We start from the raw sequence: 25,844 nt of genomic DNA, 5'->3' as shown, positions 1-25,844 counted from the left end.
TGACAGCTCTTACTGTATAAGCTAGACATCAACAGGCCTGGTTTCATGGGAACCGTGATCAGTGCTATACTCACAGCTGACCTCAGCAATGACTCAGTAGGGGGGACTATGGGCTCTCGAACCCCAGCACAACTTGAGCTCTGTTCAACCAATCAGCTATAATCACACACATAACCCAGACCTCCTCAGCTCCCAAACACTATCATTCCCTGCCTCTAAACCCCTCACATTCCCTCCCTCTATCTCTTTCACTCTGTGTCTTCAAGGCTGGACCAGCAGGAGATTATCGACCTACAGTTCTTGTTTTTCTGCTCCGCTCTCCCACAGGGAATTTATATAACGGTGTGTACTCATGATTGTTCTAGCATACACTAAATTTGGGATGTAGGCAGTTAATACAAAAATTATATATAAATTATATATATATATATATATATACATATATAAATTATATACAGTGCTCAGCGTAAATGAGTACACCCCCTTTGAAAAGTATCATTTTAAACAATATCTCAATGAACACAAAAACAATTTTCAAAATGTTGACAAGACTAAGTTCAATATAACATCTGTTTAACTTATAACATGAAAGTAAGGTTAATAATATAACTTAGAGAACAAAATTTTCAGTTTTACTCAAATTAGGGTGATGCAAAAATGAGTATACCCCACTGAAAGCCTCTGGAGCAAAGCTAAATTTTAGACTACAAATGTCTAATTTAACAAGAATTCAACCACAGATGAGTCTTATTATTCATTACACAGGTGTCCAGCAGACAGGTGACTATAAAAGGGTGTTAAAACCCCTTCACAGTTCATGCTGTCAGCAATGGCACCACATGGAAGAGAAATGTCACAAAAAATAATTTCTTTACACCAGAAAGGTAAAGGTTACAAGAAGATCAGCAAAGCTTTACTTATCAGTCAGAATACTGTAGCAAAAGTGGTACAATAATGTAAAAAAAAAATGGAACTGCAACCATCTCACAGAGACGTCCAGGTCATCCACGGAAGTTAACACCTCGACAGGAGCGTCTTCTGATGAGAAGAGTTGAAGAAAATTGGCATGCAAGTTCACTGCAGTTATCTAAAGAAGTAGAAAGCCAAACTGGGGTGACTATTTCCCATGACACAATACGGCGTACACTGCAGAGGAATGGCATGCATGGGTGCCGTCCACGAAAGAAGCCTTTCCTAAAGCCCAGGCACAAAAAAGCCCACCTAGAGTTTGCCAGGGCCCATGCTGACAAAGATGAAGACTACTGGGACTCTATCCTGAGTGAGGAGATCAAGATAAATGTTTTTGGAACTGATGGCTTCAAAACTGTATGGCGTCGCAAAGGTGAGGAATACAAAGAAAAATGTATGGTGCCTACAGTGAAACATGGTGGTGGCAGTGTCCTTATGTGGGTCTGCATGAGTGCTGCTGGTGTCGGGGAGCTACATCATGAATTCACAGATGTACTGCTCTATACTGAAAGAGAAGATGCTACCATCACTCCGTGTCCTTGGTCGTCGTGCACTTTTCCAACATGACAATGATCCTAAAGGCCACTGTTGGATTTCTGAAGAAGAACAGGGTGAAAGTGATTCAGTGGCTCCTGATCTGAACCCACTCAAACACCTATGGGGAATTCCGAAGAGACAAGTTGAGCATCAGTCTCCATCCAGCATCCAGTCTCTAAAAGAGGTCATTCTTGAAGTATGGAAAAAGATAGATGTTGCAAAATGTCGCCAACTTGTTCATTCCATGCCTAGAAGACTTTTGTTGCGGGGTGTACTCATTTTTGCATCACCCTAATTTGAGTAAAACTGAACTGTGTAATCTAAGTTATATTAGTAACCTTACTTTTATGATATAAGTTAAACAGATGTTATATTATGTCTTGTCAACATTTTGGAAATTGTTTTTGTGTTCATTGAGATATTGTTTAAAATGTTACTTTTCAAAGGGGGTGTACTCATTTACACTGAGCACTGTGTATATATATATATATATATATATATATATATGTGAAAGTGATTCAGTCACAAGTGTATCATGTCACAAGTGTATCATGTTGAATTTCCAAGCAATCCCCAAGCTATACTATAACACAGAGCACAGAGACCACAGGACCACCTCATAAACACAAACAAAAAAAAAGAGTGTATGTGTGAAAGAGTTTGAGGTACATGAAAAGGGTAAACGTTTTAAGTGATACCGATTTTGTGTTTGTGTGTTTGTGTGTGTGTGTGTAAGCGTGGAGCAGATGCACCAGGCTCGACCGCAAAAACAGTCATGAGAATTTCTGCATTTTGTTATCAGTCATAAATATTAATGCAGACATCTCAACCACAGAGCTAGAGACAAACTGTGAGAGTGGGATAGACAGACAGAAAGCGACTGAGACAAAGAAACAAGCCAAAAAATGGCAAGTCTCTGTTATTCACAGCAAAACAAATGAAAGTGTAAACACAGAAATGAAAACAGTCTGAGTGAGATCTGAATCTGTGCAAATATATCACAACTATCAAAGCATTAAAGCAGTTCACTTGAGTCAATGATTCTGAGAGTTAATTCAGTGAAAGATTCATCAGCAACCTGTGAGTCTTTCTGATTCGCACTGTATGTTTATGTCCAGCCATGAGGACAACACCATCTTGGCATTATTATATATCACATTCGTTCAAGATCAGGTAAAACATAATTGGTTTTCTGTGGTGCTGTAGATTCAGCAGTGATGCAAGAAGCACTGTGTTACATCACATATCATTAAATTTTAAAGCAAACTAGAATAAATCTTTCAGTGTGCACGTGTGCATGTGTGCTGTGGGGGGGACAGAATTACAGGTGGGACGAGAGAATGCATGTTCACTAAATAGCTTCTAAATATATGCATGATTCCCCAGTAGATGTGATCCCCTGATGTTTGGGACTAAACAGAAACCAGACGACAACTCTCTAACTGGGCTAATAGGCTAATTGCAACAGGGTGAGATTATTCACTGGCAGAACACCACAGGTCCAGCTCTGGTATTTATTCACGTCAAAGAAAACACCATCTTTCCTTTCCCATAAGACTTGAGTAGATGATCATGGCCTAGTTTTAAACCACACTTTCAATTGGTCTTAAATTATGTTTACAGCATAGCTAAAGTTGGCGAGAGTGACCAAAAAAGCCTAGATTCTAGTTTAACGTCTGTATTGATGTGGCAAATCATTAGGATGTAGGAAATATTGTGTTCTGGTGGAAGGTGCGGTCACATTAGCAAAAAAGATCTATTATCAATAGGGTAGCAATGTGTGAAACACAGGTCACACAGAAGTCACTTTCTAACCAAGCCATTTTCTGTTGGTCATTTTGTCAAATCTGTGTGACGAACTTGATTCAGTCTCAAAATCTGCATGGGGAAATCTTTTGCCATCAAATAAAAATTCCTGATCACGTGGATTCCCATTAAAAGAGCAAAGGTAAATGTGACTACACCTTTAGCTGCTATAAACAGGCAGTGTCCAAACACAATTTCTAAAACTATCCAGTAGTAACTTTTGCAGACTAGGCAATTTATAAGTTGTGTCTAGCCAATGTGATTGACTAGGTCTACCTGAGCTGTGCCTCAAATCCCAGGATGCCGTCCACTGACCCTCACTGCTAGTGAAATGAATTTTACTGAATGAGATTTCAGATTTATAGCCTTTGCTATAAATCGTGACATTGCCTGACCATCCGCTTTCAGGCCAGAGTGTGGCATTACAGAAGCATTGTATTGAAGTAAAAGGATTTGTGGGTAAAAATGTCATCTTGAATTTGCCTTGATATTCGAACTAAGTATTGGGATACTTTAACAGTTTGTAAGTATTGTGTGTGTGTGTGTGTGTGTGTGTGTGTGTGTGTGTGTGTGAGAGAGAGAAAGAGAGAGAGCTGAAAGCCTTAAATCCTGGTGATAAGTGCAGACAAGAGTGTTCAGGGTTATATAAAAGAGTGGAGAATCTCTTCTAGGGGTCAGAGGTCAAAGGTTAAAACACCTAATTGTCACATCAAGAACACTTCAAGTGTTATTTTGATTCATGCAGCAGACATGATACTTTCCACCAAATGACAAACAGTGTAGACATGGAAAAAGGTGGTATATTTTGGATAATATGAAAAGCATTATTTATGTCACAAGAAAAGCCCTGATGACAGGTTATTTGAGTTAGGATGTTTTTACAGCACTGAGTGCATGCAGTGCTTTTCTGATTTCGAGATTTACAAGCTTCAGTAGTGCTAAAGACATCAGGGACAGAGCCAAATCTACTCCATTACACCGATTGGGCCATTTTGAGCAGGCATATCCTAATGTGCAAATTGTGTGTGTATTTTGCACACACAGTGTGTGAAAATCTAATCTACCAATCCATCACCTGTCACTTTTTATAATATGGAATGTCTCATCCTCTCTTTGGCTGTCCAAGCGCACCTCTCAGGCTGTAATTACAGTAAGTGAAACCCACAAATTCTGGTATAATTTTATCTCTCACTCTTTCCCAGCTTCTATGTGCTGCGTAAATCCTGATGCATTTTGAGCAAATGGTAGCAGTGACTCACCTGTGACTCTGACATCACATATAAGAAGTGCTGATCAGAAGAAAAGGCCATGTCTCTCAGGATCGGCCCGTTGTCGACCACCTGGATGGTTTCGTACTGTAAAGCACCGTAGGTAGGACCATCTACCCGAATCTGAAAGGAGAGAGAAAAAAGACACTGTGTTACTCGACCATTAATACATTAGTAACGTGTGAAAGAAAAAAAAAGTAAATCAGACGGGAAGGGGAAAGAGTTGTTAAGTTGTTAGACAGCTGTAGGCGACGTTACGTGCCATAAATTGCAGGTTCAGCAGAGAGCTGTAACATTCTCACTCAGTTGGACCGCAGTGATGGAGGTCTCATGACTATATCTGAACATCTGTTGTTGCTGACGCAAAAAGTGCACACTCACACTCAGTTCAGGTCTTGATATAACCCTAGCCTCCCTCCAGACTACATCTTCCAACCAAACACACTCACTAAAGAGCCCTGTGAGAACTTAAGTCTTTATACCTGCCATTAAACATTACAATACACCTGATAACCCATTATGAAAGAATGAATGAGCAATTTCCTTTCCCTTTTTTGACACTAAACAGTTTAGGAGGTATCATATCCATTCCTATGTGAATTTATGGCCTGGAGTCCCATCAGACCGCAAGTCCTGTCAACCCAAGATCATGTTACCACAAGAGACGTCTAAAATAATTTTGTGGCACCACTTCAAAAAGTCCCTCCCTAAGTTTCTGTGAAGTTTCAAGTGTTCCCTCTGGCTTTGCGTCCACTTTCTCTGGGGCTTCTAGTACTGTATGCTGAGGGTCACAAATAAAAAGGAAAAAAAGCACTAGAAACAAAAGAAGAGAACAGAAAAGAAAGGGGCGGAAGAAAGCAAAAACCCTTCACACGAGCCAAAGCCTTATTCAGCAAGAAGGTTATCTAATCTCTTAGATCGAGGGCTGGTTAATTTGGCTGGGATTAGGTTTCGGCCAGGAAGGGCTGCAGTGTTTGGGATGGCAGCGTGTGGACAGTGGAAGAATGAACTGCAGGAGGGCTTGCAAAGCCCCGGTCGAGCCCCGAGAGAGACACATGGAGTGGTCCGACAGATCACTGGAGGGGCCAGGTGAAGCGGATGGACATTATCACAACACTAGCTAAACAAATTAGCCACAGGGGATGAGTATTAGCATGTCTGTTAGCGTTAGCATGATGGTACAAAAGGAGAGTATCTTTTCACAGATAGAGAAGGAAAATAAAAAAAATAAAAAAACTACATGCTAATATGCATAAAATACACAAGTCAACAGAGCGACACAGGACTATTAGAATCCCAATATAAAATCAAGCAGCAGTTCATTAGTCCTAAAGTATATCAGGTTTTATTAATAAATGAACAATATTGGTTTTATGAAATGTTTTTTTCATGATTATAAACTGCTGAATTCCTAAGCCTTGAACAAAACAATATAATTCTCTCCCTTTCATTTCAATATCAATAAAGTGGATTATATTCTTTAAATCCTGATTGGATTACACCGCTAATCTGTGTATCACACAATCATTTGGATTTAATTCCAGTTCAAAGCCATGACTCTGACACCAACTGTACATTTATTATCTCTCCCTCAGTGTCACACATTCTGTGTGTGTTTGTACTAAATACTTCTGCAACTAAAACTTACAATTACAATTTGTTGCAGACTGTGTACTCTTAAAATAGAACTCTTTAATTTTGGAGTAGAAGTAATCCTGCACATTTCTGCTCCATGTATTGTGCTCTGTGTGACCACAGGTATGCACTAACCACTGCACAGTCTCAAAACATCCCCCTAGTGGCTATGGACTGTAACAACAGTGGCCAGTCATGTGAGGTTACACATTAAATTATAGTGTTTAAATGCAGTCAAGGTTAAATTACAAAGAACACTGATAGTAAACAGCTGTTTTTCATAATTTACATCAAGGTCACTGTATTATGCATAATAAAAGTGTTTTTTTTTTATTACAGTTTTTTTTTATTCAGTATATGAATGAAAAAGGATGAAGGTAATGTTGCAGCATTGCTCATTTGTAACATTTGATATAGAGCAGAGGTTAAAGCATCACTGTCATAGGGCAGTATAGTAGAGAATGGCAGACTGACTGTAGTTAAAGGGATAGTTCACCCAAAAATGAAAATTCTGTCGTCATTTACTCACCCTCAAGTAGTTCCAAACCTGTATGAATTTCTTTGTTCTGCTGAACACAAAGGAAGATTTACTAACACAGTAGGAAAAAATAAATAATATGGTAGTCTGTGGGGGGCAAGATCTGTTTGGTTACGGACATTCTTCCAAATATCTTCTTTTGTGTTCAGCAGAACAAAGAAATTCATACAGGTTTGGAACTACTTGAGGGTGAGTAAATGATGACAGCATTTTCATTCTTGGGTGAACTATCCCTTTAAGATCAGCTAAGGGAACAGCAAACAGAAGGAGAGGAGAGGTGATAAAGGAAGCCATAACCACAGGAGCTCTGCAGCTTCATAATGTGGGCAGGACTCTACCCAGCATCCATGGAAACTGCAATTTTCTCTGGTTCAAAATAACTTCATCTTAAGCCCTGGTATCAGGCCAGTGATATGACTAGAGATTAAGACTGATGGTGTAGACTATTTTCTCAAAAACTGTGGGATGAATTCACTAAAACAGTTGGCGACTCGTGTGGTATCCCAAAACTGCGTCTTATTCACTGAAGGACCTTACTTTTTTTACCCTCCAGCTACAGTAACTAATGAATGCAGAAGCATTTTTTTTTGTCCTTATGTATGTAAAACTGGACAAATCTACAAAGCAATTAAATCCTGATAATCATTTTTCTTTTAATCTTTTTTTAATCTTTTTATTTTATTTTAATCCTTTTAGGTTAGCTTAGAGTTTTCTTTAAACTAATTTTATTTAAAAATAAAACATGCAAAAAGAATCCAATTCTTTCTTGATTCATATAGCCTGCCTACAAAGGAGCATTTATTTATTGATATGAATGTATAGCAGCCCAAAATATTTTTTATTGTGGTACATTTCAATGCAAAGTAAAACGTCATGTAATCCCCACTCAATCAAAATCCTTTCAGTCAGCACTCCTGTGGTATCCGACTAGTGATGGCTGCCCTTTCAAACTCAGATTCTTATTCTCTATCTAGCAACTGCCATTGACTTCAGAAAAATCTGCATAAGCACGTAAGCACCTATCTCAGGAGAACGCTTTACTTTTGCACCAGCAGGCACAAGGCAGCCCTTGCTAAGGCCTGCTGTTAACTAAAGCATTTTGCAGAGGAAAAAAAAAAGCGATAGAATTCTTTAAAAACCATAAATTTAACCTTGGCAAAAGCAGTCTTGTGATCTTTCAGTGAGCTTTTCTTCCACAAGCTGCAGTCACTTGGGAGGTGTTCCTTCTGTTTCCTTTAATATGAGCGTGAGATAGCCCACACTCTCCATTTGTGAGGGCAACAGCAGTGCCACGAATACACCACTCACACAGAGCAGAAGTCTGTTCGCCATGGCACACAGGATGCTTCTGGTTGCCCATTACATTACGGCTCAAAACGACCCGGCACTGATATAGAACAAAGCTGAGAAGAGGCACTGAGTTACTGAAGAGCTGTGACAAAAGAAAACTACAAATAACTTCAACAGAGCATTAGCTGCAAAGGTGCACATCTGACAGTACAAACTCGTTGGACACCAGACACCAGGCAGTGTTTGGGTGAAGGCCACTACGATTAAGGCGGTGTGCTGACGCTCCCTCGAGAGTTCCTTTAGAAGCAAGAGCTACTCTGATGCACAGATATTGATCTATGACATTTAAACCCCAACTATAACAAAAATAGAGCTGCACGTGTCGACTTCTGTAAGCAGATCGGCCTCGCTACCGTGAGTGATTCTGTGTCAAGATGTTGAGCGATTGTTTTCTGTTTTTTTGAGTCAAATCCCCCGAGAGGGTTTGAGATAGAACCTACACATCAGCACTCTTAACGCACTGGGAGATCTTGACGTGTTCCAGCCTGCTATAGTCAAGGAAAGTGGAACGAAAGGTTTGCTTTGTTTTCGACGCCTCCATTGGCTGAGTCGGAGTGTGCTGTAGTAAACAGCGAGAGTGGGTGGACTGGAAAGTCTCTTAATGTCAATCAATGCTGAAAGAAACTTGCAAATTCCCATTTTGCAACATCGATACTTGGCTGAAGGCGACTGGTTTTGCAAAAGGAACTTGAATGGGCTGACGCTAAGCTGGGGAATTAAAGATGATCATGTCCTGAAAGCCATTGTCTGCCGTCATGGTGAGAACTAAGTATTAGGCAATAAAAAAATGAGATGATTTCAGTGGGGAATAAAGACTTTGGTGGTCAGGGTCTCTAGACTGCAGATAACAGGGCCAAATTCACTAGTGCCTGTGGAGTGATATATTAAAGATCAAATATATGTATTTTCCCTCATTTGTAAGCTAAGTGAATAAATGTAAATATATAATAAACATTCAATGCTGTACTTGAAGATGAAGAATATGTAACATAAATCCCTCTGAAAGGTTTACGGTTCAGAGTTTTTCATTTCAGTGCATAGGGCGCTACTGCCATTTGCAAACTAATTTTGAGGGCCTGTTTGCATAATTCCTTTAGTCCACTGGATGCTTAAAAGACATAGATTGAGCATGCAAACACTGCCAAAAGTGCCAGTGCCAAACAATCACAACTTATACAAGCACAAGCACAAGTGCAAAGACTAAAAGGACTCTGTTAGCAAAAACACACCAAACCATCAGACGGCTTCATTATCAGGTATCGCCGCAGCCAGGCAACTGGTCCTTCTAATATGGCATTTCTGTCACTAACGAGTGAATGAGACATGGACCTGTTCCGCTCCAAACACGTCGCGCCCAGCAAGATGCCATGTTCACAAGAGAGAAAGGCTTTGTTTTGGTTGCCGGGTTATGAGATTGAGGTTGTTGAAAAGCTCTGATCCGCAAAACACGTGTGCGTGCATGCGTGTACAAAGCCAGGCCCCGGTGTCTCAGGGAGCTCACAGGCAGAACCCTGCGGAGGAGAGACCTAATCAGATTTCCTGATCCGTTTGTCCCTCCGGTTTCTTCTTTGCAATCAGCGGATCGGTACCGCGGCAGGATTTTAATTACCAGGGCTCTAACAGTGCGGCACAAACCCGCTCTGACACACTGATTGCGGCAATGTCATCGCCAGCCAAATTAACTTTACTCTTCAACAACAGGCCTCCAAATAAGCTTAAAGCTTTTAAACACACCAGCTCAAGACCAACATAGTCTGAACTTAAATTGGCTTAAAAACTTTTACATTCATTTTCTCATTTAACGCTCCGTAACACACTGTAGGACATGAATACACAATTTAAGGACACAATTTAAGCCATTGTTTCCCTGCCCGTAATGTAGTTAACCTTTATGTAATTGCGTTGAACTCTCAGTCGGTTTGCATGAACTTCGAATCTTGGCATATTTTCTCTTTTAGCGATGCTGAAAATGTAAAAATGTCCCCGTTCTGCTTGAGGAAGGTGTGTTTTATATGCAGGGCTTGCTCTGGCTGCAGGGAGGATGGAAGTGATATTAGCAGGCCGAAAGTTTCTCTGTCACCTCTCTTACCCTGCAGTCCCGCAGAGAAGAGAGCTGGGATCACACTGCTGTAACTGTTAAAAACCCATTGCGATGGGAAGGAAAGAGAGAGAGGGAGAGATATTACCCACGGGAGTCTGGTGGGGAAATGTTGCGAGCACGTCCATCATATTTCTCCTCTCCGCAGTCTTTCCACAGGACTACTGGAGGAGTTTTGTACTGTGCATACAAAAACGGGGGCCTAAAGTTAAAGATCCAAACTGTGAAGTTGCATGTATACATGCAAAAGTTTTAACACTTGACTGAATTTTTGTTTTGCTTGATTGTTGAACCTTTTTCTATTCTATTCCATTATATTTCCAATTTTATTCCATATCTATTATTTATTAAAAAATATATATATATCAACAGCAGAATACACAAACAATACTCGACAAGGTAACATGGCAAACATGAGGGCTTAGAAGGGGAAACACATCACAAGTTGGAACTAAAGAGCATGAACCAATGAAAAAACAGAACTGATAACAAGATTACAAGACAAACCAATGAGAACATGACACATGAACTAAAGAACCAATGAAAACAAGACATATGTACAAGGAAGATTATATAATATAAAGAATAAATGTTATTACTTTTTTACTTGATTACGTCCCGAGATATGTCACATGTTTTAAAGTCAGTTTATCCCTTTATTTATTATTGACACACATATAAATTGTGGCCACATATTGTATGAAACTAAAAAAAAAACAAAAAAAAAAACAGTGTTTTCATTTTAATATTGTGGAATAAGTATTTTAAGCTCAGATACTTCCCTGCAGATCGGAGGTTATTTTGGCCGTGGAGGGAAGTAAAGGGGACGGGTGTCTGCAGGGCGGCCCCTCTCTCCTCCTGTGTGACAGACAGGACTCCCCTCTCACTCTCTCTCCAGGGTGTCTACGAGTCTGACCTTTCATCCATCTATCTTTCCCCTCTTCCTCTCTACTTTTATCGCCCATGCTTTCTCCTCTCACCCACTCTTCTTCAGCTCTCTCCTTTACATTTCCATCTCTCTATTGCCTCACGTCACTCATGATTTCGCCATCTCTTCACTCATTCCCATCAGCCCCTTAAAACCCACCTCATGCATCAATTTCCACAGTATTCCTCTTCCATACTCATCTCTCTCATCCTCTCCCACTGGGTGTTCCTGGTTTAATCTGAGGTTAGATGTGACCTCTGGGACACATGCTGTTTCTTCTCCATTTTCTATTCTATCCCTCTTTCGGGTCTCTCTCTCTTATATCAGAGAGGGTTCATTCTCTCAGTGTATTCAGTCTGAGAGGAGGCCTCATGGCCTGTGGCTGCTCTGAGTAGCACTGGATCTTTTTTCCCCTTCACCCTTATTTTGAGAGGCAGACATCTTACTGTGGCTCTTCAGTCATGAGCAGCGAGTGCTCTGGGCTGATGCTTGACCAGCACACGCTCTCAGACTCCTCCACATCCATCAAAGAGAAAAACACAGCACACACACATTGTTTCTTCAGTAATGCTTTGTTTATGCTGCAATGCCCGAAATGCACTTATCTGAAAATTCGGTTACACTTTAGTTTAGGGTCCAATTCTTACTATTAAATAAATATTAACTACTAATTTTGCCTCAATAAACTCCTAATTACTGCTTATTAATAGTGAGTAAGGTAGATGTTAAGCTGTCGTGACTTTCTCATGTGGAACACAAAAGATGATATTATGAAGAATGTTTTTTTTTTTTTTTTTGATAAAATGATATTCAATGGGGTCCAAAACAACACTGGACCCCATTCACTTTTGTTATATGGACCAAAAAACAGTGACATTGGAAAATCATACAGCTTTGGAAGGTAAGGGTGAGTAAATGACACAATTATCAGTTTTTGGTGAACTTTCCCTTCAAGTTTTAACCAATATGTGTATTTTACTATATTTTTGGAAAAGGAATAGTTGCATTATAAGATATGCAACACCCAATTTTCACAATTCAATCAATTCCTAATTGATAAAATCAAGCATCGCTCCGACATTTTCTTGTTCACTATTTCAAACGGAAATGCGTCCCATTGTAGAATTGAAATGGTTTGTGAGTGCTGTGTTGATTTTAATCCGTTTGGTTATGTGGAAAAACTTGGCAGTCCCTAACATGGAAAACTCAGTTTTTCATTCCGCATACATCTTTAAAAACCCTCCACTATTATCGCTTTCACCGTGTATTATTTTCAGCCGTCAATACGGCCATTCATTATTTAATACAGCTCTTTCTCTCACTCCAGCTCCTCATTATAGTCACTGCAGGGTGGAGAGACAGACGGGGCGTCACTGGAATTTTTAAATGAAGTAATTTATCTGAAACAAATACCTGCAGAAGGGAGACAAACCTATTTTCCATCAGCCCCATTTTTCCAGCTGGGAAATAAAAACAATTATTTCTGCACTCTTCCTATTTTATCTTATTCACACACATACGCCCAGTGGCCACACACACACACACACACACACACACACACACACACACACACACACACACACACACGCTGGGAAACATACAGTAGGTGTCCATGTGTGGTATGGGTCAAGGCTACTGAAACTGACAGCGACCCTTGGTGTGTCCAGTGACTCGTCGAAGTTAAGAAACATTTAACTTTATGCAAATGAGCTGCAACATGATATTAGAAATGTCTCTGTATACCTTTGCCAATCGCTGCCAGTGTGAACGGAGCTTGATACTGGCTGCATATAGTGAATTAGCCAACATTAACCATGTTTTTGTTGCACAAATGGTTTTTATGTTTCACATATAAGCTACATTCACCATGAATAATGAACCCTTTAAGATGATGCACACTAAAAAGGGGAGAGAGGAGAAGGTGTGTGTTCAAACACCTGTGAGAGTTTTTGGAACTGGCTATGAGACATATGGTAGATGGGAATTTTGCTGGCTTTGAAGTGAGAAAAACAGGGAGAGGAAAGGAAAGGAGAAAGGGCAGACCATCCCTCAAAAAGTGAAACCATACATTTACTACATTTATTACTAAAAAAAACACAAACCATTTTGCATACACTACCTTTCAAAAATTTGGTGTCAGTAATGCTATTCACCAAAGCTGCATTTATTTGACCAGAAATACAGTAATATTGTGAAATATTACAATTTAAACTGTTGTCTGTTTTAATGTATTTTAAAAAGTCATTTATTCCCCTGGTTTTTTTTTTTTTTTTTTTTTTTTTAATTTTCAGCATCATTACTCCAGTCTTCAGTCACGTGATCCTTCAGAAATCATTCTAATATGCTGATTTGGTGCTCAAGAGATGTTTCTTACTATTATCAATGTTGAAAACAGTTGTGCTGCTTAATGTTCTTGTGGAAACTTATTTGATATTTTTTTCAGGATTCTTTGATGACTAGAAAGTTCAAAAGAGTAATCCTTTGTAACATTACAAATGTCTTCATTGTCACTTTTGATCAATTTAATGTGTCTTAAAAAACATTACTGAACTTTTGAACATTATGTGTGAGCACACTTTGTCAAAACAGGTGACTTGCATGAGCAAAAGCTCACAAAATGCAATCTGAAATACACCCAAACGATAGAGTGACAAACAAAGCTATCCTGTAACAATAATTCCCTTTCTCTCTGTCTGTAGTGTCTGGCAGGCTGAGGCTGTGGTAGACCAGATGCTGATAGAGTTACATAGAGACATTTCTTTCTCAGGGATCTATGGTCTTTGGCGGTAAAAAGAGGCCATTGTTTGAACTGCTAGGGGTTTGGGGCTGTTCGGATTGCTGCTACTGCAGCAGGTTAACAGCATTCAAATCTCTCAGTATGACTGAGGAACTTTATAATGAGATTAATTTTTCTGAGAGAGAGAGAGAGAGAGAGAGAGAGAGAGGGAGAGAGAGAGGAAAAAACCATTAAATCAAATTAATCTTTCTTAGTGGTCCTTGATCTGTAAATTATCCATCATTTCTAAAAAAAAAAAAAAAAAAAGTTGTTTTAATTACTTAATATATTTTTCTACAAAATGTAATAACTTTCACTGCCTGATACACAATAATTATAATCAGGATTTCTGCCCTTCCAAAAATAATAAGTACTTAATTCACAGACATAATTCAGAAATCAAAGCTTGAGGGTATCTCTTTTACTAGCTACAAAAATGTACTGTGTACTTATGGAAGTTACAAATGCCATTTGAAGTGAGATGATAAACTCGCAGGGCATTCTGAACTGTTTTAAAAATCTTAGGAACGATTCAAGGATGCATTCACATGCAGTTGATACCTGTGGGCTGATTAACTGAAATAGTGATGCTGATAGACTCCTGCAGAGTATGTCAGTCTCTCTGCCGTAGCACATACACACACCTGACACTTTCCCCTGTCTGAGCTTCATGCGGCAATTCAGCAAATGACAGACGCTCCGACAGCTAAAACAACAGGTCTGATTCCACTCTCGCACACACACCCCACAATTACCACGGCAGACCTGAAACAGACATAATGTCACTCAGCTAACAAGCCAATGGGACAGAAGAGCAGAGTGACAAGACAGGTAAAGACTGCGTGTCTTCATTTGAAAGTCTGATAAATGCAGGGACCGATAATAGCATCGCTTCAGTATAGCACGATCAAAAAACTAAACGTTCAGGCTTGTCTAATGAATGAGGATCTAGACTACAATTAAAAAGTTTGCAGGTTTATAAAGGTTTCACCAAGAAGTTGGACAAGAAATGACACCACATTGAAGTGAATCAATGTTAATGAATGGATATTTTAAGAGATTGAATCATTCTCGTTCACTTTCCCTTTTGAAGTGCTTCATCTGGTCTTGAGTAATAATAGATCTATAAATATAGTAAGTATAATAAAGGATAAGACTTGTTTCACTGAAGAACAACTGTTTCTGAGTCAATGCAGTGAATGATTTAATAACTTATTCCTACAGAAAAAAAATATGCTGGTCATTATTTACGTATTACAATAATGTAATCTACAAAAAGATTCCCTGAACAAATCACTGAATTAAACAGAATGAATCTTTTTGGTTAACTGAATCAAAAAATGTGTTTTTAAATTGCATTAGATATAAAATATCCACTTATCAGTAGGAATGAAACAGATTTTGAAATAGAAAATGTCAGACGAAGTCAGGAGTGTGACAGCACTCTTTATCCTTTCAGGGAGCAGAGAGAGGGGTGAAAGGGAGGATGAAAGAGGGATGAGTGAAAACAGTCCTTAAAGGTGTGAATAATGCATGAAGAGCCGAGGCCAGACGAGAAACAGTCATCAGACCAGAACCCGATCGCTGATCCAGTTACCACTGAGCCGTCCCTAAAGCCCTGAAGTCTGCCTCTCTCTCATTTCTGTCTTGCTAAAACACACACACACTCTAACATAGAGAAAGTGAGGTGAATTGATTCTGGATCAGTGTGTAATCAGTGTAATAAAATGAGAATTATTTAAAAAGACTGTAGGTTGATTGGTCCGCACCATCCAATCATATTTTCTGTGAGAAAAATCTCTTGAGCAGTTCACTCAGGATTTGTTCTTGCATTCAAAAACAGCTAGACAGCGCAACAGAATAAAACAGAATGCAGATGTCTTATTGCATATTTTTTAAAACATGAAGGTCTTTTAACTTCAGATGGTGTCTAAAAAACTGAGACATCACAAAGACATGGTCAAAGACTTTCTTCTAGAGTATGTTTACAAAGAATAAAGAGCTGCAGATGGATACAAGAACATATCATGAATGGATCTTTATTTGGTGAGCTATTTTTTTCTATGTTTGTTGACGTGCTGCACTGTACATCATTTTAATTTCTCACATTACCACATTTTCATATCTGGAAATGTGTTTGCCACCTCACAACAAAGACTTTCGATCACACATAAAACCAATCTAACGTTCCAGCATGCATGCAATAAATCAAATTATCATAATTCATATTTCACACATGCCGTTTCTGAGAATGCTCTCCGGTAAATAATACTGTAGTAGATGACAGAAAGACGACTTGTTTCTTTAAACAACATTCACCTGTCATCAACAATCCATTGCCTTAACAAGTCTAAATGAAAAGCTACACCTATTAAAATCAAAAGCATCAATTACTAATTTTTAACATTAACAAACATTATTATATAATGATTAACACTCATTAGGTAATGCATATTATATTGCCACAAAAATTCAGATGTGTTCATATTTATTTCAAAATTCAATGAACAAGTGATCTGTTTGATACTGTGTGTTTCTAAATGAGTAAATCTAACATATAGTGAGGTTTATGCTAAAACCAAAGAAAAGTTAACAATGGGTTAAAAAAAAAAAATCAAGAAATAAAACTCCATTCATCCATCCATCCATCCATCCATCCTTCATCCAAGTGTGTAACATACAAGGAAAAGTACAGCCTTTGCTACAACTTGAACATGAAAGCACCAAAGCATTCATTGCACATTTATTTAGCTAAAGCTAATTTTGTCCGTATACTTTACAAAGCTAATTTTTGTTGTATATTTTCCAAAGCTATAGATGGTTGCTTAGTCATGTGATCGCTTTGCCTATGGCAGCCACCGAAGCTCTGCTATAGCTTAGGCTATACTGTATGTAGCCGTTATTAACTGCATTCTGAAGTCATCAACTCCTGGACATCCACGTCCACTAAGAGGTGTGAGGCCATCCCTCTTTCTCTCTGTCTGTAGGTGTGAAGGTTGTATTACGCCTTGTTAGCTCTGAAACACAGATTCTCAGTTGCCTGAGAGAAGTGTTGGCACTTAACAGCAGTGCTCTGTCACTAGCTATCTGCACTCTCCATGAGCCCGGGGAGAGATCTCTCTCTCTCAATCACACACACAGAATGCAAACCACACACCACAACAAGCCACTAAACACTAGCATGTATATGAAACTAACAGGAGCTATAGAGAATATGTGTTCTGATTTCTGTTCATGTTTGTGACTTTGTTGTAACATCATCCTGGCTGCAGTAACCTTTGTTTTTCAAGTTGTGACAATGACAGTAGGTGGGAGAGTGAGTTTATCTGTGAGCGTATACATTCTCTCATCATTTTCTGCGTGGTGACATATCAAAGAGCAAAGAGCGAGACCTGGCAGGCGTAGTCTTTGTATACAGTAAGTATGAGTGACAAAGCAAACTACGCTGCAATAAATATGGAGAGAGAAGTGTGTGTGTGTGTGTGTGTGTGTGTGTGTAATCTGAAAGACAGCTCTTATAAGTGTAAAGCTTTAATTCGGGAGAGACGGGAATGGGTTGTTTCCCACAGAGACGGAAGTCTAAAGAGGATCAGAGATTGTGTCTGTCAACAGCCATAAGAAATCCTTTCATATGGTTTCAATTAGAAAACGGAAAAGGAACTGTCGGGAGTCCATTTCCTGTCCTCCTTCCCTTGTTTCTTTTCTCTTTCTCAATCAATCTTTTCAGAAAGTTGTTTTACTTAATATCTGTATAACTGAGCACCAGAGATGTAGCTAGGGATTGTGGTCCCCCTGACAAAATACACATGGCACTTGGGTTCAAATCCATTTACATTAATATAATACAGTATATTACGTCGTAAAAATATTAATGCACAAATATAATAAATTAATAACCATTCAAGAATTTATTTTTTTATTTTAGTTGTTTTTTTTAGTTATTGTTCATATATATATATATAAACAATAAATTAAAAAGCACAACTAAAATAAATAAATAAATTCACACCAACCACAATTGTGTGTTTTTTTTTTTACTTAATACTTGCATTAAAAAAAAAAAAAAAACATTCCCACCATACAGCCCATTAGGTGCGCTCTGGATCCAGAAGAGAATGTTGCAAAGGTAATAAAAATTTGAGTGAGTTCTGCATGTCTTTTTACTCCACTCATGTCATTACAGGTATTTGAGTGAGTGAGTGAGTGTGTGTGTGTGCGTGTGTGTGTGAGAGTGAGTGAGTGAGTGAGAGAGAGAGAGAGAGAGAGAGAGAGAGAGAGAGAGAGAGAGAGAGAGAGAGAGAGAGAGAGAGAGAGAGAGAGAGAGAGAGAGAGAGAGATAGAAAGACGCTGCTCTCTGGCTCTGCGCTTCCCTGCAGGCTTTCATCTTTCTCAGGTTAGATTACTGTAAAGCACTCCTGTCTGCCAGCATTCCTGGAAGCTTTTTATCCGTGTACTTGTTTGTTTAAAAAAAAAGTGGCGGAAAAAAGTGAAGTGGAAAAAAAACAGATATAAAGGGAGCTGGGAATAAGAGGAGCTAACGGTCCTTTCCTCAACTGTCTAAACACATTTCAAAGCTCTGTTAGCAAACTGACTTAACTCTAAACCTACTGGCATACTCCCACCTTTCACCCTCACTCAGGGTCATTTACAACAATGCATGAAAGCTAATAAAACATAACATTAGCCTCAACAAGAGCCATAATGACAGGATGAAATGTATATACCCTGCTGAAAACTAAAAGCTAAAAACTTTATTATTTAAACTTCAAAACGTAAAGTTTAGTGTTTTAAAATATTGATTTAGAGTAAACTTTTGTGCAAAGTGATTTCTATTTAGTCTAATATAAGTTTATACACATTCTCCAAATGAGGGTGTTATCTGTCAGATAACAAATTTCTACACACAGTATGTGTTTCAGAAATCTGATTCAATCGAACATGTGAACAAACCAATTCACACTGCTTTTAGTTTTAGCAGATGCTGACAACTTAAAAACAGCAGCACAAATTTAATTAGAGCTGCCCTAGAGCTGTTTGTAACTATTAGTGCTGGCAATTGGACAACTGGAGGACCGAGTGTGTTTGTATGTGTGTTTGAAGGGACTGTGTGTTTAATAAAGGGTAGTATTACCATCCCACCTTGGAATGCCCAGAGGCAACATCAGTAATCATAGGGCTCATCCCACATTCACATGCATGTCTCTTACAGTATGTTTATGTATACAGGTATGCATGTGCATGCTTGTGTGTGTGAGAGAAAGAGTCTTGACTCTGCATTGGCTCTAAATGTCTGGTAGGGCCTAAAGCCGGAATGGAGTTCATGCACAAAGCTGTTTAAGCATGACAAGCCCAGGCAGTGTTAACCCTGCAGGGCTTGGGCAGGCCGGGCCGCCCCTGTACCCACAGACAGAAGCTGTGGAGAGAGCGCAGAACTTGTGAGCCAGTTGGGCAGGTGTTGCCAAAGCCTGCAAAAGCTTGTGTGTCCTCTAGGACCTCTGTGCACAACCACCCACACAAACACACATGCTCTCCAGTGAATTCATTACATGGGTTTGCAACACGGGAAGATTTCTGAAAAATATCCGAACTATACCCTGGTGATTTAGCTCACTTCTGAAGACAATTTTGTCCCTAAACTATAGTCAAGTTAATGCACGCATACACACAAACAGAAACACCAGGTTACAGGTTACTTTACGTACAACATCTCATTATGGGGTTTACACGCAGAGTTCTTACTGAACTGTTATCCATAATGCAATGCTGGTTTGAACAATGCTGACATTTCTCACCTGAGGTCAGAGTTCAGGCCTCGTAGACAAATTGTGGACGCATTCAACCTTTCTAATCATAATCACAACCCTCAATTTGTTATCCCTCTGCTATGATGTAGAGCAAAAACAAATGGTTTAAAAAAAAATCAATTCAAGCACAGGGCTTTTAAACAAACTGAAAGCATTAGCACTTGCTGAAAATGTTTTTAAACTATTATTTAATTATTTCCTGTTATTTTTCTATAAACTTGGTGGAGTGGAGAGCTGAAATGATAGTTTAATAAATGAATACATTAACATGTGGCGTCATCATCATAACAGCATCATAATGAACAGAGCAAGCATAGCGTATTGTTTAATTATCCCATGATTTTACAAAAAGGCTAATTGGAAAGATTAGACTTGTGTACAGAATAACCATTTACGTAAGAAGAGCGTAAGAACAATGGGGGGGAAAAAATGCATCAGCACACTGGGGTGGAAAACAGTGATGAACAAAACATACTGGACATATTTACTTAAACAAGCATAAGCTGTGCCAACAGGTACACAACATATGTACATTTAGTCTTGGCCCAATGCAGATGGCAGAACAAACTGCTGAGCCAATGGCAGCAATTGAGGATATCTTTGAACTGATACCTCCAAATACTAATAGCTTATACAATACAAACAACAAAAATCCAAATTGAGATTTACAGGCAGTCCTACAACAAGTGAAGAGCTGCAGAGCTAACTTACATTAAAGCTATTAGACATGGAGCTCAGAGAGAAGAAGCCCGCAGATATGAGCGGCTATATGATTGTTATAGGTAGACAGATGGCCGGCTTTCACTCGTGTCTCCTCTTGTCCATGTCAGCATGACCTCAGTTCCTCCACAACTGCTCTACACACAGGTCACCTGTGCTCAAAACACCTGGACCAGACCTATGCCACGTCATCTGTGTGCAGGCTGCACCTTGACAATAATCTCATGGCTTTTTATGTTATTTTAAAGTTTCCATGGAATCAAAGTAAGTTTTGTGGTCATCTATATGCTAACGGAGCCCTAAACACTGACAAAATTCACTCGTACACATTTAAAATTTACTGTCTTGCTCTTCAGGGAAAAGGGACTGTAAATATTAATTACTCATGGGACAAACCTTTCAATGTCTCACCCAAACTTCCTAGTATATAATATATCAGTATCTTCCTAATATATCAGTACATGACAGAAACCTGAGCACGTTGAGCAATTTCATGTTGTCTTTAACATCATTAGCAGTAACCGTATGTTTCTTTACTGACACATGAACAGCCTATGGTGTTTTACCAAGGGGGGGGAATCAACTCCACACACACACACAGTTGACTGTCAGTCAGTGACTCATATGTGAAGATCTATCTTAGACAGCATTATACATATATATGTAAACTCTCTGTTACTGTATATTAACCAATATAAGAGAATCCAACACTGATTTCAGACCAGCCAACAAGCCCCAATCTGCTATTTTCATGAGCGTCATAGGCACAAGGCCTGCTCCATGACAAACCCCTGAAACTCTTTAGCATTTTAATGAGGCGCTTTATCCCGTGTCAGTCGACTGTGTAACTGCGGGTAAGAAGAGGAATGGCAGGGTAAATTATTAAGCAGAGCTGCCCTGTGCCTCCCAGCTGATACGTTCTGAACCAGAAGACACCAGGGGTAGAGGGGACGCACAGCCCTGAAGTACGACACAATTTATGACCTCTGATGGAAAACACCTTCTGAAACCATTATGGATGAGCTATACGATATATGCAGATAGATGGAGCAGCACATTTAAATTTTATTGATCGTTATTACATTAGGAAGGTGATTATGGGAACAGAAAAATTTACTGACAATTTAAAATAGCATATATATAAAAACATATGAACAAAATGGTATTATATGGTATATTATAATACATGTATATATTACAATAAAGAGGAAAATTATTATATTATAAAACAGTGTAACAACAACAGATTTTTAAAACTATAAAATAATTATATTCAGATAACTTGAAAAATTAACAAGAATTACTATTAAATTGTTTTTCTAAATATTTTCCCCATATCAATTTTGAATAATAATAGTAGTAGTAGTAGTACAAAATAATGAGAAAGATTTGTACTGTACATTCATGTCTCCAACAAAAGACCGTTCATGTACAGTCACAGTCCGAACAGTATGATCTAATGTTTGAGTCACACTGAAAGTGAGCAGTGAAATCAAAGGTGACTGTTCACTTAACTATAAATGTAACTAATATTGACACAGATGCCCACATGCTTTTAGGTCATTTCAAATCCAAGACAAGGCATTAAAATACTTTCCCCAGTAGAACTAAATGCAACAAAGAAAGACCAGATGAGGGTGGAGGTTTTTTTCTGACATTTTGCATCCATTTTATAGTTTTACCAAGGCAATCTTGATGCCAAAGGACGTTTCCCAAAGAAGGACAGACAAATCCCCCTCAAATAAGGGCCGGAAAGAGGCTTTTCTATTGCACATTCAGAGGTACCACTCATCAGGGGCGTTTGAGAGGCTTGTTTAGTGTTCGGCAAATAATGGAGAATCAGAATTCCAAAGATTCCATCTCGTCTTGGAGCCTTTGATTGCTGATGAAAGAATGCATGGATAATCTCATTCAAAAGGCGCTAATAACCTTGACTGACCTCAACTGCCACACTTCAGAATGGGACTGAAATGAGACTTTTTTGGTGACAAAAACGAGTCCTTTACAAAGAAACGCTTGGCTGTGGCCTTTCCTTTGTGGTGCGAGAGCACTATGAATGCACAGGGGCCTTTGACAGGCAGAAGTCAGTGTTCACAGTCGGCGTCTGGTGATGAAGACTGGCTGAGGCAACTGCAAACCCTGAGGCAGATAGAGCGCGAGTGTGACTGGTTCTCCGTGGCATTCACCGCAGAGCCTTAGGGCAGAGGCCCGACTTCCCAATGAATGGGTCAGTGACTATTGAATTTGAGATGCAGAAAGCATGAAGGAATGAATGAATACAGACAAATTAACACCTCTATAAATCTGCATCTTGCATGTCTGAGCACAGATGATGAGTCAAAGACTGAGTCAGCTCTAAACTAGAGCAGACTGGAAGCAAAAGAACAACCTGTGAGCACTTTCAAGTAAAAAAAAAAAAAAAAAAAAAAAACACTTTCCATTCGGATAGCATCATTATGAATTTAATTAGTGCATGCACCGGTCCAGATAAGGGATGAGCAAGTTTCTGTTTAAAAAACAAAAGGGCAGTGGGAGAGCTCAGCACTGATTTACACACTTTAATAAAATCCAAATACAATTGTTCGGCTGTAGATAAGCAGATGAATGAAAAAATAGGAGAAAAGCGCAAGCCACTGATTTAGGGTCTAATTAATTCATGAGATAACTGCAAACTGCCAGCCAGAGAGACAGACAGACAGCATGACAGAGACAGGATAAAGCAGGAGGATAGCCAAAGAGACAAAGAACAAGTAAATTTGGAAAGAGGACAGAAAGAAAAGTGAGAGAAAGAGAGGATCAAAGAGACTTAAAGATCAAGGTGCAAATTACTGGGGGTTTTGGGCAAGATATAACCACATATTTGTGACTAGGGAGGACCAAATTTAAAAATTTATGAGGTTAACCACTATTTTGAATATTGGAGCGGGTCTGTGATGGTTACCCTCATAATTACAGTTTGAACCCCTACAAATCAGTCAAATTGTAAGAATGGGGTCTTAAAAGCATGTTTCTAATTCTACACATTAAGTTTAACAAAATTTTCAAAATTTAATTATCCAAGTTAGATCAACAAATTAGTCAGAGTGCTTATTTTTACTTTGTGGAATGGCCGGAGGTGGTAACCATGGCAACAGGAACCTCACTTCTATTAGGATAAGTATCAGACAGAACATTGAGAAAAGATAAATACTGTCATTATTTCCCATTTTATAACAGGTTTACATATTAAAAATTTTATTTAAAAAAAGACTTCAAGATGGTTGGCCGTTAGCTAACTGAGCTAGGGGGTGGCAGAAAACAGATTACAAACCAAAATTTGCATACAGAAATGAAAAGGTATCCTTCAAAAGAGCTGATGATAGCGCACATATGAATCAGAGTGAGAAAGAGAGAAGGAAGTGTGCATGGTGAGTGTAGTCTCAGGGCTGCAGTGGTATTTGTTACATAATTCCTGCTAGCAGTGTAACATCATGGCTGAGTGCTTGTGCTGGGTGAGTTTATGTAGCGCTGGGCCTGTCGGAGCGGTTCGGCACACATGGCGCATATGCGGTTAAAGCTCTTAATGCAGTTCCCGCGTGACCCCGGCAGGCCATGTCCCAGCCAGCTGCAGTATGAGACGGATGGCCAGCTCCTGCTGGGACGTACAGCCACTCTGGTGCAGGGGTCTCTAGAGGGTATTATCCACACAGGACATCATGTTTAATTTACTCAAAGATGTGCTAATTATCATAAATGCATGGGGGAATTAGGAACACATACTGGAGAATAATTACGGTATGGTTTAGGTGCAGAGAAATGACGGTGCTAACACAGCAAGCTGCATCTAAAATGTCTGTTTTTGGTATTGTTGATACACTTATTTACCGATTTAATAAAAAGAGGACAGAAAATTATGAAGAACAAACAGGTTTAGGAAATGAAGCAAGTTAAACTCGAACTCAAATTTCCCACATAAGCACCAAGGCCCAATGTTAAACTGCTAAGCCACAGCTCCGTTTGATCTGATCCTTATTTCAAAAGGATCATGAAGGTACAGTGCAGCCTGAGTGTACATGTATGTATATCTGTGTGTGTTCAGCAGGAGGGAGGACAGAAACGCAGCAGGCACTAGGAGAACATCTAAAGTACATGAGTGATCTGTCACAGTGTGTGTTGTGCGTCTGCTTTTCTGTTAGATCCAGCAGAGATCTGTGGGCTTATGAACATCACCCTCATCAAACGTACATGCATGTGCTTTTAATCAAGACATGTCTGTTTAACTGTGTTTATCAGCCCCATAACAGAAGGACTGTGTGTCTTCCTATCTGTCTGTACATGTGCCTATCCCTCTGTCTGTCTAGTCTGATGAGAGAGAGTGTTTGTGTGTAATTAATTGGATATGTTTGTAATTAGGAGTGAGTGAGCAACACATTTGGCTTTGTTTGGCTGCCTCAGCACAGCAAAAAGGAGTGCAGAAATAAATTGATTACACAGAATTGTAATTACACTGAAATTATCTCTTTCACTCAGGGGGTTAATTACTGTCCATACAGTAAACATGCACTGTTATTACTCATGGGCCTACATGCAGGGTCTCCCTATTAATTCTGAGGAAAACACTGCAAAAATGGGAAATAAATATAGCGGAAATAAAGAGTGTGGACCGGTGGTGTCCGATCAACATTATGATGGTGGTTCATCTCACCTCCTATTTTTACTAAAGGTCAGTGTGTGGCTATTACTCTGAAAATGCAATGTTGTATTTTGTAGTTCATGCTACAATTACACAGGTTGCTTTGTTCATTCCTCTGACAAATCATTTGTTCTTCCAGCTCCTGCATCTTCACTGGCTTAAATTGAGGGGTGGAACTTATATTCCTTAGAGTATCGGCAGTGATATTGTATAATATTTAATATTTTAACATTTAAAATTCTTACAGACCACAAACCTTTTTTTAAATGCTATATATAAGCTTTATCACCCTATTTTTTACATTATTCTTGTTGTGTTAGCAACAAGTGAAAGTCAAAGTCTTTACCTATCAATTAAAATCCATCACTTATGTAATTCATGACCGTTTATTATGCTACTTTAGAAGGTAACTGCAGACACCAAGGCCATTCACAAAGTTGTGGAACAGGGCTAATGTATCTGCATTTAACCATAACATGACAAGCTGGGTGATCTGCATTTTATCCATCCACAAAACTGAAAGATCAAATCGAGTCGAGTCGACCAATCAGTGTCAGACTAACTCCACCGAACGAATGAGTTCTCATCTCCCTCCTCTTTTCCCTTCAATTTTCGTTTATTTCCTTTGGATAGTGATCTTTTTTTCCTAGCAGACTGTTGAAGGCAGGCAGTAATGAACCGTCTCCATTTAAAGAGGAGAGAGGGCAGTAGAGAGATGAACGCTCACACTGAGATGTGTTATC

General features: G+C 39.1%; 1 protein-coding gene across 3 annotated transcripts in view; it reads right to left on the bottom strand.

The window, feature by feature from the left end:
* The window catches only part of plxna4 (plexin A4), a 146,067-nt gene that overhangs the window by 10,526 nt on the left and 109,697 nt on the right, over positions 1-25,844 (bottom strand). For all 3 annotated transcript variants that reach the window (XM_051889881.1, XM_051889880.1, XM_051889882.1), the window contains exon 4: positions 4,572-4,703. In XM_051889881.1, coding sequence (XP_051745841.1) covers positions 4,572-4,703 — 132 coding nt within the window. The remainder of the gene's footprint in view (positions 1-4,571; positions 4,704-25,844) is intronic.

This window comes from Ctenopharyngodon idella, chromosome 4 (genome assembly GCF_019924925.1).
Source record: "Ctenopharyngodon idella isolate HZGC_01 chromosome 4, HZGC01, whole genome shotgun sequence".
NCBI classification, from domain to species: domain Eukaryota; kingdom Metazoa; phylum Chordata; class Actinopteri; order Cypriniformes; family Xenocyprididae; genus Ctenopharyngodon; species Ctenopharyngodon idella.
Note: the sequence above shows the minus strand (reverse complement) of the source record. Positions and strands in the feature narration are given on the sequence as shown.